This window comes from Primulina tabacum, chromosome 16, assembly GCF_025594145.1.
Source record: "Primulina tabacum isolate GXHZ01 chromosome 16, ASM2559414v2, whole genome shotgun sequence".
NCBI classification, from domain to species: Eukaryota; Viridiplantae; Streptophyta; class Magnoliopsida; order Lamiales; family Gesneriaceae; genus Primulina; species Primulina tabacum.
This window is the reverse complement of record NC_134565.1, coordinates 32,782,726-32,796,939: the sequence shown is the minus strand read 5'-3', so window position 1 is coordinate 32,796,939 and position 14,214 is coordinate 32,782,726. Positions and strand designations below refer to the sequence as shown.

General features: G+C 31.1%; 1 protein-coding gene across 5 annotated transcripts; it reads left to right on the top strand.

The window, feature by feature from the left end:
* The first annotated feature begins 3,556 nt into the window (after positions 1 to 3,556).
* LOC142529860 (putative HVA22-like protein g) lies at positions 3,557 to 8,060 on the top strand. 5 transcript variants are annotated; one of them, XM_075635534.1, is made up of 8 exons: positions 3,558 to 3,861; positions 4,034 to 4,053; positions 4,146 to 4,185; positions 4,345 to 4,443; positions 5,382 to 5,438; positions 5,570 to 5,633; positions 6,940 to 7,149; positions 7,703 to 8,060. In XM_075635534.1, exons 3-8 carry the CDS (start codon positions 4,154 to 4,156, stop codon positions 7,871 to 7,873), a joined length of 633 nt encoding a protein of 210 aa, XP_075491649.1. In that variant the 5' UTR covers positions 3,558 to 3,861; positions 4,034 to 4,053; positions 4,146 to 4,153; the 3' UTR covers positions 7,874 to 8,060. The 5 variants fall into 5 exon arrangements, with proteins under 5 accessions (XP_075491651.1, XP_075491649.1, XP_075491647.1 ...); XM_075635532.1 differs by having other exon boundaries at positions 3,984 to 4,053; XM_075635533.1 differs by having other exon boundaries at positions 3,984 to 4,053; positions 4,143 to 4,185.
* The last annotated feature ends 6,154 nt before the right edge of the window (positions 8,061 to 14,214 follow it).

Genomic DNA, 14,214 nt, shown 5'->3' with positions numbered 1-14,214 from the left:
CATCATTTTGAAGTTAGAATTAAGTTCTCCATCACAAGAACTTCCTAAGGGTGTAAGTTTTCTTCTCCTTTAGTTGTTCTACATGTATAAGGGTAACTTTCACCTTGTATAGAAATAGTAACTGAACTATTGGTTTATTGACAGCATAGGACTGATAAACATCGTCTCAAACAAGTATTCGTACGCTTGGACTGTAAGTTGGCATGTTCTTGAAGTAATACATGAGTAATATTATGATTTCAAATACTTCCCATTGATTATTGCTATATGCACATTGTTAGTATCTTATTGATGAAAACATAACACCATATTCCATTGTTATGTATTAAATATGTAAGAAACTCATGAATATTGATGATGGGTGCTATGTTATGAACACGAACATGAACATGAAAGGAAAAGGACTGATTTTACATGATATAGAGCTTGTTGACATCATGGGTGGTTTTAAGTCCACCAAAGCTATTGGCCAATATATGTTCATGGGACGTGGGGTTGCCAAAGGTTGCTCCCTGACGTCCAACACAGTAGTAGCTATATAATAAAGCAAGCACAGTAGTACAGGTCAACTAATGAGGCTCAAGTACAAAAATGAACATGAATATATGCTATGGTATGACATGGTTTAAAGATTTATTGCTGTCAGGACTTGATATGTATGTTCCTTCGACGCATATTGATACGTACAAGTGCCAACTTATTGAGTTTTATAAACTCACGTAGCTCATGTATTACAGGATCAGGTACAGGAGAGATGTAGGATGCCGGTTCGCCAACGGATGCTAGTGACGTGCCTCACCTCGACAAGAACCGGGACTTCTTATTGTATATCTTCCGCATATGTATTATAATGAATTTAATGTATGGGTTTGAAACAAGTTTTACAAAGTTTATGTCTAGGGGGATAATGCTACAGAATATGTTTGTATGTAAGAATACGATTGTATATACGTGTTGATGTTGTTGCTTGATGTTGTTGCTTGAGTTGAGTTTTTGGCTTTTACAAGAATGTAGGGACATCATGCCAAAATTTTTATAAACCGTCAAAGTGATGCCTCTTGTTTGATTTGCTTCATACCATAGTTATATCATTCAAACCTTATTTTGATTATGGTAATTATGCTAAGTATAGAGTAAGGGTGTGACAATTCATGTACTACTAGATTTGTTGTTTAACAATTATGTGACTGTTGAATAATGCCCGTGTTTACTAACCCCGGTCTCGAGACGTGATAGATTTGGTCCGCCACATCAATTTGGCCCTTGTTATCTTGGTCCAAGGGCAGAAGCTTCGTGGTGCATTAGCTCTTTTGAAGATAAGTAATGGTGTGGCCATAGTTGTGATGGTCTCATAGAGTCTATGACTCGATAGTAATAATTTCTTTTTTAAAAAATATACTTTTGATGGTAGATAGCCACAGTCGCTAGTTTGGCAATTAAGACCACGCTATGAAGTTGTAAAGTTTAATGTAGATGCAGCTATTTCGGAGGAGTTTCATGGTATAGGCGTGGGAGTTATTGCCCATGATAATCATGGAATGATGTTTTTATCGTGGGCCAATATTTTTTAGGGGAATTTCTCACCTTCTGCGGCGGAATTGATGGTTTTTCCTGAAATTTTTGTGGTGGCTATTCAGCATTGTTGAATGAAGATTATCATTGAGATAGACGCCATAAATGTGTTTAACGCAATTCTCAATCTTTCCCTTTTTGCAACACTAATGCAGTCACCATTTCTTTTGTTCGTCGTTACTGTTTGCAAGCACGCAAAGCTAAATGGAAGATCCAAACTTTCGACGTCATGCCAAACATGTAGCGTATCTCCTAGCTTCGCATGGTTTTGTCTTGAGCGACTCTTGTAGATTATGTAGAGTCATGCCCATTGTTTTTTTGACTCAATCTGTAAACCATAATGTTAATCCGATTTTCCTTTTATTTTGCCTAATTATCATAATTATCTCAATTAATTAAAAAATAAAAAGAAAGCAGAATAAAATATACGAGCAATTTTAACATGGTTCGATCCAACTGACCTACATCTACGGAGCCAGGCCTAGCCATCAAGCAAATCCACTAAACTTCAAGAATGTTACAACTTACAATCATACAAGGACTTTAAACCATATAAAAGACACATATTTTCTTATGAAGTCTTTATGATGAACATGTTCAGTATATTCACTTGATGATCATCACTAGTTTTTTGAATCCACCTTCTCGAATTCCTCTCGATATACGAACTGTTCTCTCTCGAGAACTGATCTTTGGAATGGATAAAGAATCTTTTGAAGGTATAAACTGAGAAGTGTTGTCAGCCAAGTCTGTTGCAACAAAATTAAAGGTATAAACTATGAACATAAAAAGTCAGATCATAATCCACTAATGCTCCCCTGAATATCAACCATGTGATGTTCTTAGCAGATTTGTCTTCACAAATTTACCATCATTGCATCATGTGTACTTGTAGCGACCTTTTGTTTTCTCCATCATGCATTATATCTTTGCCTTTTAAAAGCATAATCAAAACACCAAGATCAACATCACAAAAAATAATGAACACGCTCTGATACCACTCGTTGATCTAGTTTTCATCTTATTTTGCCCAATTTTCATAATTAGTCGAATTAATAATAATAATAAAAAAAGTGAAAGCAAAATAAAGGAAAAACAATTTTAATATAGTTCGATCCAACGGATCTATACCTACGGAGCAATGCCCAACCATCAAACATATCCATTAAACCTCAAGAATGTTACAATCATAGAAGTACTTAAACCATATAAATGACTCTCTCTTTTATTGTTATACATTTATTATGGACACTTTCAGTCGACTCTATTTTGATAGCATCACTCATCTTTTGAATCTGCCTTTCCGAATTCTCTTTGATATACGAACTATTCTATCTCGAGAACTCACCTTATTCGCCCGAAGAATAAATCAAAGAAGCTTTTAAATCCGTTTTCTCGAAATCCTTTGACGCACAAACTCTCCCGAGAACTCATCTTCCTCTCCCCAAGAATGAATCAAGATGCTCCAAATCTGTTATATACTATCACTCAATGCAGCTCACAAACACATAATGAATATATGGCTTGAAAATAAAACTTTGTCGCAGAAGTTGTTTCAACGAAAATCGTAACAGCGTATATTACTCTCAGCTCATGCGCATTCGACCTCTTCGACCATAAGTGGTCACTCTCGATAATCTTCAAAATGAATAAAAATTTATATATTAGATATTTTTCAATATAAAACAAATCTTTCCAAATATCATATATTTTCATATATTCAAAAAATAATAAATTTCAATATTTTCATCGTATATTTCCAAATATAATATCTTCCAATATTTTTCTTAATATTTCTGACAAATAATTATAACAAATCTTTCAAAAATCTTGCAGCCAAATTTTTAATTTTCTTAAATCAAAATATATCACAAAAAAATTACAAAAATACGGCAAGCCAAAAATCTCACTTTTCACATGATAACATGTTGAATAAAATTATAAGTTGATGTTTTATTTGAAAAAACCAAATAAATCGGTGGTTTGAGGACAAATTAGACTACTTCAACACCCTAATATCCGGCAGAGACAAAAAGACGAAATCACCCTCATCGGCAACCAACTACAAACCACCTTAAAATGGAAGAAAAAGGGATCATTACGTGAGTTACGTGTAAAATAAAGCGGGAGGCGTCTGTGCCAAGAAACCACTCCCTTCACTTGATTTCCTTCCCCTTTCTCTCTCCATCTTCACCATTTTTATTTCAATCTTTCTAATTCTCGCCGCTTCATTTCTGGGATTTTCTTTTCTCACTTCACAAACAAGGATTCTTCCTCTAATCTGCAGAGGTAACATAATTTCCAATTATATTTTTCTTGGTCACTTGAATTGTCGTTTAATTATTATATAGTTATCTTCTCTCAATTTACTTCAATGATTAGTATATTTTTTCACGTTCATTGACTCGAAGCATTTTTGTGCTCCATTTATATATTTTGGTCCACCGCCTGCACACAACAGCTGAAAATACACATATATATGTAAGTAATTTGTTTGGGATTTGTGTTTCAACATTTTTATATCGATCTTTCTTTTTAATTTGTTGTGGGATTATGATTTTGTTTTGGAGTAGTGTTGAAGATGATCGGGGAATTCGTCACCGCCGGTTTAATGTATGTAATCTCTGTAAATCCTTTTGATCTTTTTGGCAGTCGACTATACGATCTGTTGGTGTTTCAAGCCTTACTTTTGCTTTATTTTATCCCTTTTTCTTTAATAGGCAATTTTTCTTGGAATTCACTTCTTTTTATTGGATTTGATTTGGTTGTTAGATTGATTCTTGGATACGCTTATCCCGCATTACAGTGCTTCAAATCCATGGAGAAAAATAGAGTTGAGATTCAAGAACTCCGGTTTTGGTGTCAATATTGGTAAGTAAGCACGCATTTCCCATCCAAAAAAAAAGAGGACAAATATTTTTCTTTTATTGAAAGTATAATAATAATAATGAAAATAATGAAAATCGCTCTATTATGTTAATTTTACTTGGTTAATTGAATGAATTCATCCCCAATCGTTACACACAATTTGCAGTTAATTACCATTTTGACCATGATTAATGGCACATGTTAAGAGCTAATAATGTTTAGACACGTTGAAAAGCCAATTAATCTAAGTATATTTTAAATTAAAGGCAAAAATTTGTGTGAGACGGTCTCACGTGTCGTATTTTGTGAAACTAATCTTTTATTTGAGTCATCCATGAAAAATTATTATTTTTTATGTTAAGATTATTACTTTTTATTGTGAATATCGGTAGGGTTGACCCGTCTTACAGATAAAGATTCGTGAGATCGTCTCACAAAATACCTAATTTCACAAAAGAGCTTCTCTAAAGTAAAATGGTTCTATATAATAAAGTACTATAGTGATTAATTATTATATACCTTTTTTGTTGTTTTTGGTTGAACTAACTTATTTGGTGGTACTTGGGACTGCTAAGCGGCACTTTGAAAATTAATTTACACGACACCTACTTCCTTTTTTATAATCTCAATTTATGTGTACAAAAAATGGAACACAACTATTTATTTATTTATTTATTTTTCCATGCCTAATTATGTGAAATATAAAATAAAAAGTATATATACTAATTATTGTAAATTTTCAGAATAAAAGACCTCACATAGAACTTATTATTGTAAATTATTATGCACGATGCACGCCCATTGACACCTAATAATTCAATATCTTATTTTCTTTCAAACATTGTACACATTTTTATTAGCACTATGATTTATATGGCATCATTCTTGATCTTCCACATCTTTATTATTATATATTTTTGTTTACCATGTATTCTTTGCAGGATAATTGTCGCAATTTTGACAATACTCGAGAAAGTTGGCGATGTTTTGGTTTCTTGGTATGCATTCTATATATTAATTGTAGTACAATTTTCCCTCTCCCTTCAATTTCGAATTCAAGATAGCACGTATCCGACGCCCTTCCTCTAATTTTGTTGTTCCTTACAATTTATCGCGCATCCTTCCATAGGATCCCGATATACGGTGAGCTGAAATTGGCACTCTTCATCTTTTTATGGTATCCAAAAACAAAGGTAAAAACACCCTACTCAACACATTAATTGATTTGTACGGGGTTGTATTCAATATTGGAGATTTATTGACTTTTAATTACTTTTGTAGATTTTAAAAGTCTAGTTGTATTAAATTAAGACTTTTACATGCTCTATAAAAGTCTAGTGGTATTCAAAATAGACTTTCACAGAGTCTTAAAATGTAAAGTGGTATTCAAAATTGACTTTTAAAAACTCTATAAAAATCTATTGGTATTCAAATTTTCTATAGACTTTTAGTAACTCCATGGAATTCATTAACATATAAACATTAAAGCCTAAGGTACAACTATAAATTGTAAAAAATTGTATTTGGTTCAACCCAAAGATTTGGATGGATTTTTAAAACTTATAACTCATACACAAGCTATTTATTTTTCTCTTTGTCGCTTCACATCACCTCTCTTCCTATCTTCTCTTCTCTCATCTATTTCTATCACTCTCTCAAATTTTCGAAGTGTATCTCTATATATATTTTCATCTTTCATTTTCAAATTTTTCATTTTTGGCTGATTGTTCATTTAATAATTTTTTATTTTAATAGCACATGCAATTTTGAATTCTAGAATTGATTTTGTGATTTTTAATTTATGATTTATACAAATTAATGTAATATTCAATAATAATAAAAGATGATCCAAAAAAATGTTGCTTAATTCTTAATAATTGAATAGTCTCGTAAAAACCATGATTTTTTAAATTCATTTTAATATTTTCAATTAATATGTAAGTTATGATATTTTTATACAAAATTATATTCACACAATACTAAATAATATTATTTTCACATGTATATTATCAATTTAAAAACAAGGCTACATGTTAATCAATTGATGTATTTTAAAAAATTTATAAACATACATACAAACCCACATATATACACATGCAAAGATTAAATGATTTAACTTTTAAATAAGTAAATTTATTTATTAATATAAATATTGAAAATAATTTCAAACTGAATATGTTATATATGTCAATTAATTATTGGTTCAAAGAAATCAATAAAAAAATAATATGTTATAATTAAGTACAAAATTTATAAAATTCTATAAAAAAAAAAAGCCTACAAATGTCTATAAAAATCTTGCAAAAAAGTCTACATAAATCTGTGAGATTTTGTAAAAGTCAATAAAAATCTATCAAATCTATAAAAGTCTATCATTTTAAAAAATCATTAAAAATCATCAAAACTCTGAATTGAATACACCCACGTAGTCTTTTATTTATTTGTTGGATTTGTTTAATTATTTAGGATTGGGTTTATTATTGGTTTGTACGTATACAGGGAAGTGGATTTATCTACGAAAGTATGTTGCGGCCTTATGTAAGGAAGCACGAGTTAGATATTGAGAGAAGCTTACTGGAATTTAGGGAGAGGGCCTGGAATTTAGCAATCTATTTTTGGGACAATTGCACTGAATTGGGTTCCACTAAGATTCTTCAATTTTTCCAATCCGCCGCCTCCCAATCTACGAATATCACACCACCCATTGAGGTATATACCCCAACACACTTATAATTAAAATCTTGTCGAATAAGATTTCGATGATGAATGCAAATATGCAAATTTCATATATAGTTAGCGAGCGATCCTCCGAATGGCCGCGCGATGGCGTTTACATTCTTATTCTAAAATGTACTTAGCATACGACATCAGAATACAAGTCTCTCGGTCGACATGACTTGATAACTTAGTATATATCAAATAATTATTTACAAAGTAAAGTATTTGCTTATGAATAATGAGTTATGTTATAGGGACAATGAAAAGTTACACACAATGTGTATTCGTCTGTGTAATCTTGATTGTACATGTAACATTTTTCATAAATAATGACATAAAAATCGATGGAAAGATTATAGTAGGATGAATATGCTAGAACATAAAATCACATCTCCGATGGTGACAAATCATGTGCATTGAATCCACAAAATTAGGCTCTCACTTCTTTGACAAATCAAAATTCCTCACAGGCCCATAAATGTCGCCATCAATTCAATGTGCTTTTCGAATTCTAACCATGCTTTAACCATTACATCTCTACCAGATTGTCATGTATGATCAGCGCTCAGTGGCGGCTCCTCCGCCGCCGAGCAAGCTGTCCAGATTATTCAAGAGGAACAGCCCCGACAAGCGGCGGGTGCCGGAACCATACACTCCTTCCAAACTCAGGAATCATAAACATTTCATTCGACCGGAGGATGTCATTTATTCTTGATTCATATGTCTTGATTATTTGTGGGTTTGTAGAAAAATCAGTTTTGAATTACAGTTAACGGGCTGCAGGGTTGGGAATTAGAAAAATATATGATGTCAATTGTGCCAAGAAACAGAAAAAAAAAAACTAAATGTACATTCATTATATGTTCATTTTCAGCATATAAATATATGTATGTTCTATTTCATTTTCTTGTTTGGAACTTATGGATTACATACAAACATTTCAATTTGCGATTACATAAGACAAAAATTGTGAAGAAATAGAAAAATTGTACATATCTGTGGTTTTTGGATACGAATCAGGATCAATCGCCGCATATCCGTTGATGTTATCTGGAGCTACGGAGCCGAAGAGCCCGTAGGGTCCGATCGAAGGCCATCCTAACGTTACGGCAGATGAAGTGAAATACGGCGGCTACGCGAGGCCAGGAGCGGTGGAAGAAGCTACCGCCGGCTGGTCCAGGCGAGGTGTACGTGGGCTGGAGGTAGGCCCACGCCGCCTGCTTCACGAGACGGTTCCGGATGCAGATGTCGGATCCTGGCGGAGATAAGTAGACCGCACTTGGCTTGGGGGAGTTGACCGCGACTGAGGGCAAAAGGTCCTTCAGCGAAGTGTAGCTGTGAGGGTTCCGTTTGATCGGAAGCAGCTCCAGATCATCGGACGGGAATGAGGAGGAGGAAGATGAGGTGGTGGTGGTGGAGATCGTGGTGACGGTGGAAGAAGAGCTGTGGTGGTCGAGGAAGGTGAGCTTGGTTGGTACCAATAAACCTGAGGTGGATATTGAGTTCCTCCGCCGGAGGCGAGGATGCTCTTCAGAGTGTGAGGGGTCGGATGCGAGGTTGTCCATGGCGGCGGGCGGCGGCTAAGAGAGAAAGATGTGAAACGCCGATGGCTTCAAATTCTCTATTAGCTCGTTATTTGAGTAACGCAATTATTGGCGTCCGTTGTCAGTCTTTTTATTTGGTCCAAAGTCTCGGGCTAAATCCGAGTAATTTCCGATGTTTTAGGTCAATTCAAGTATGTAACCGTTATAATAAATAATTAAAAAAAATCACAAATAATAGTGATCAATTAAATTTGAAATGTATATATTACAAAGTAATTTATTTATTGATTTTAGTAACCAAAAGTGAATTTATATCGAAAGTTTTTAGCATATTATTAAAAACAAGAAATTACCTGAAATTTCATGCATTGTTCTTAATTTGAAAATTTAAGCCTTTTCAAACTATATCTGTATATGAAACGTAAATTTTTGACAAATGATCACCGATGACCAACCTATTAATAAATAAAACAAAGGATTAACATTATATTAATAATACAATCAGATTATTATAATTACAAGAGTTTCTATTAATGGGTCGATTGTTAATATTAATAATATATGATACATATGAAGAAACATTAAATTAATGGAAAAAATGCTTTATATACGAGAAGTTATAATTTTTGTGTTGATTATAATTTGTAAATGGGTCCAATGTAATTCTTAATTTCTAAAATATTTGCATGAGACGCAATTCTCGTCGGTCCACTCATAAAGGTTAACAAATAAATGAGAAGATTTTGTATTTTTCTCCGATTGTGACAAAAACTTGTGCCCAAGTTCTCTTTTGGTTCAATATTGACCTTTTCTTGTTAGTGGTTTTGTTATTATCCTTAAAGTTATTATATATATATATATATATATATATATATATCCACACTCGTATGACATATAGACTTAGACATAGTTTGGTACATGGGATAAGGGAGGGATTGATAAATAATCCTCTTAATCTCATGTTTGGTACCTTTTTAAAAAGCACATGATATCCTTATCCCATGTTTGGCATCTTTTTAAAAATCCATGATATTCTTGATAAATAATTTTTTAGAAGGATAAAATGTCCCTTCTATTATGTGTGGTAATTTTAATTTAATGATAAAATACACTACAAATGACTTAATTACCCTCAATTTATAAATGATTTTTATAAATCTAGTAGGTAGAAATTAAAATCAGATAAATATTTTTAATTATTTTATATATTATATAATATGACAATTATATAAATGAATTCGAGATAATTATATAAATAATTTTTGTAAATCTCAATAAAATTATTAGTATTACTCGATTAACCTTAAAAATTGATATTTTACTTGACTCACAAAATCAAATGCTCAATTATCATATTATACAATATATAAAATTAGATAAAAATAAATAAATCATGCAAGCACTATCGACACATGAACATATAAAAAAATATGAACTCAAGCAACAACTTTGAAATTATTAAATTTATTATGATAAGGTTAATTTTGTCATTACAATTTAATATATAAATTTAATCATTCTTATTAAAATCATACCAAACATTAAATATAATATCATACATCTTATTTATCCTCAACTTATCCTTATATTATATATCACATGTTTATCCTATCATGTGTACCAAACTATGTCTTAATAGATGAATGTTATCTCATCCGATGTTTACATAAATGTACATAATAATAGACGTTCATGATATCAAAACTCTGTAAAGTAAAGATAAATAAAGTTTGTACATAGAATTTTTTTTTCTCTTAAAATCCCTCCAAAATTAGCTGTATTTGGATGGGAGTATTTATTTTGGATTTTGATCCTCTGCATTGCAGAACATTGTGTTGCGCTTTGTACAACCTTAATTTTAAACCATCATTTCAAGTATCCTCTCAACTCCAAATTCATTTATCTAAACACAATCTAAATATAAATTGCATTTGGATTGATGTATATTGAGCTAATGATTTCAAATTCATAATAAAAAAATCAATTAGTTTGTTTGGATAAATTTATTTGATAATTGATTTCAAATCCTAAGTAGTTATTTTTTGAGTTATTAGGGTGAATTTTAAATACATCATAATATAATATCATTTCAAATAAATAATTCATTCGAATACTCTCTCAAATACAAATTCTCCGATCCAAATGTAACCTCCATGAATTTGGATTAAGAATTGGGATCCAAATTAGCAAATCCTCTAGTCTAAAAAGTCCATCAATGGTTTTTTTAGTTACATTTTCAACCCATATAACACAAAAGTTGCAGCCAAAAATTATGAAACTAACCAGATACAAATGCACACTTACATCTATGGATTAATCCATATTCTCCATTTTTAATATTGTTACAAGTATGTCGATTTCGATTTGGTTTTGAGCTTCTCTTAGCTATGTACATGATAATGCTTGGACGAAGAGATTTGATATTATGAATTTCAAATCTATGGATTTAAAATATATTTAATTGCTTGAATGAATTTATATTGAGTGAGTTGTAAGTCCAACTCACCTTTAATTTATATAAATGCAATAATGATTATGATGGATTTGAATCTGACTTAAAATAGATGTCATTTCAAATATCTCTCCGAATCAAATCATTCATCCAAGCGTAAGATTGAAATTATTTCGCCTTAATCTAGTGTTTGCAAGTATTTTTTATTTTATTTTTGACATGAACATAACTTGATCTTTAAATAAATAAAAAACCAATGCATTCATTAAATGATTAATATAAATTTAAACATATTTATTTTTATATACTAATTATTCGTCAAATAAAGATTTAATGATTTAAAAATAAATAAAAACTTTGTACATATAATAATACAAATAAAATCTTTGTGGTTTAGTTATGTTAAAACAAAGCATATTCAGAGGCCCAACTCGAAATCTGAAACCCAAGCCCTTAAAGCTTTCTAAATGTAAAATCCTGCCTGCTTTGGGACACGAGATGCTCGATCCGAGCTGTGCGCTGTTGGGCTAAACTCAAGGCATATTTCTAACCTAGGATGTCCCCGAAAATTTTGACAATATTCTTGTACGATGACAAGCATAAATCGAGAAATGATCCTTACTTCCGTTACTTAGCTGAGCTAAGCCATGGAGATGGGGAGGAGGCTCGACGCTACGTACTTTAAATCCTTGTCGGAATGACTTGTGTTTTCGTCATATATCATGTATCTTTTGAGATGTTTTTCTAGCTAATATGTGCTTTTTTCATTGTCCATAAAAACATTAATTAACATCAAATTTTACATGAGACGGCCTTACGGATTAATTTTGTGAGATGAATATTTTATTTGAGACACTCGTGAAAAATTATTACTTTTTATGCAAAAAAATATTACTTTTTATGCAAAAAATATTACTTTTTATTGTAAATATGAGAGTAGGTTTCGGTCTCACGAATCTTGATCTGTGAGATTGGTCAAACCTACCGATATTCACAATAAAAAGTAACACTCTTGGCATAAAAAGTAATATTTTTTCATGGATGACCCAAATAAGAGATTCGACCCACGAAATTGTTCCGATAGACAATCTCACAAGAGTTTTTGTGTAAATATGAACAATGTTGATTCGTCTCACAATTAAAGATTTGTGAAACCGTCTCATGAAAAATGTACTGGTTAATAAATTAAGCACAAGTTCAGAGGGTATTGTAATTTGTTTTGATAATATTATTTTGCGGTTCTTTTTGCATATATTTTTGGTATTTTCGAAAAATGTATTATATTTTCAAATCAAATCTATGTTTTCATTACGTCATCTACATTCATTTACTCAGTCGTTTTACTTAGTTGGCTTTACACAATCTTAAATCTGATCACCATTAAAATAGTAGTATTTACAATGTTTAAAAAGTGATTTTTCATTAACCACCTCACTTTTATATATTGACAACAACATTATTATCATTTGTATAATATTATCATTGTTATATAAAAATATTCACAGCAACTTTTATGAGATAGTCTCATAGATCAATTTTTTGAAACTATCCGACATATAAAAAAATATAATTTTTATGACACAAAAACTATTTCTCAATCTAGATAATATAATAATTTTTTATTTTATGAGATGTTGGTTTGAAAAGTCAGAAAAATTAATGTCCCACTTATTGAAACTTAGTGGCTAATACTTTGTAATCCACGGAATCAAATGATATCTCCTTTTTTTTTATAGAAAATAAAGCAACTGGGATAAACCTCTATTTTGTAATTAACAATAAAGTCGAAAGTGTTCGAAAGTATGTGTGTGTATATATATATAATTCTTGAATTTAAGAAAAATAAAATTATGTCACGCACTACCCATTCACGTCCAAAAGATCGACTCACATTCAATTAGCTGGGGACAATATTTGTGTTTCAATAACTATGAATTTTTTGCATTATCATCGAAGAAAATTATAAATTACGAGAAAGGAAGTTTCAAAGCTTCAAAAATGTTACGAAATAACAAATCAAATTCTTTACGAGACAAATCTCCGATTCGTTTTATAAAAAAATATTATTTTCTTATGTCAAAATTATTATTTTTCACTTCAAATATGATTTAGATCGACTAATATCAATTATAAGGCCAAATCTTACATAGATTTTAGGGATTTGATTTGATAATATTTGCACTTATCTAGACTTTTTATCCTAATTATGTGCTTAATTTAATTAATAATTGTAGATTTGAATAAAAAGTGAAAAGTGTTTAAATTGATAGAGAATATAAATTTACTAGATTTCAAAGGGAACAAAATATCAGAAAAAAGGAAATTAAATACTCTTATATTCTATTCCTTGATGATATTGAAATCTTGGAAAAATCCATGTAAATCTTTATAAATATCTTATTTACACTTTCTTTACTGGACATGGGCTTAAAAAGGAAAGGAAGGAGAGGCCCATTAAGAGGGATAAAAAAATCGTACAGAGGGCTGCCATAACAGAAGCACAGAAGGAGACAGAATAGGAGAACAGCGCGGAAGAAGAAAAAAGGGGAGGAAGAAGGAAGGCAAAACCAGCGAGGAATTCCTCACACGCTACAAATTACAAAGAATCTCTTTCCATTCCTTCTTAATCATGTTTTCTGCATTGAATTTAAACAGTGAATTGCAATTTTATTTTAAGTTTATGGAGTAGATTTTTATAGACTAAGACCATGATAGGACCGAGACATATTATTTTTTTGATGTTTTGAGTTTGATTCAATTAGATTATTTATTTTATTCATTGATTGATGTCGTTTATCACGTGTTCTTTTAATCTGGCCAATTAAATAGAATATTTGTTGGTTAATCTAAAACCGGAAGGCGATAGATTAATATTTGCTTCACACATCAATCAACACATGGTTAAATTGACTAGAAATAGTATTCGATTTCAGTGTGCGACTTTAGGTTGAAAAACTGGAATTTCACAGCGATCTAATGCGGTTAAATCTAATTAAATTCAGTTAGGAATAATTGGACTGTTAGATTTAATTAGGTTTATTAATTCGAGGAATCGTTTAA

Coding starts and splice junctions, on each gene's coding strand:
- LOC142529860 (XM_075635536.1), top strand. CDS start 4,154: ATGATCGGGGAATTCGTCACCGCCGGTTTAAT. Junction 4,186..4,344: donor TTCGTCACCGCCGGTTTAAT/GTATGTAATCTC, acceptor TTTGGTTGTTAG/ATTGATTCTTGGATACGCTT. Junction 5,439..5,569: donor GGCGATGTTTTGGTTTCTTG/GTATGCATTCTA, acceptor ATCCTTCCATAG/GATCCCGATATACGGTGAGC.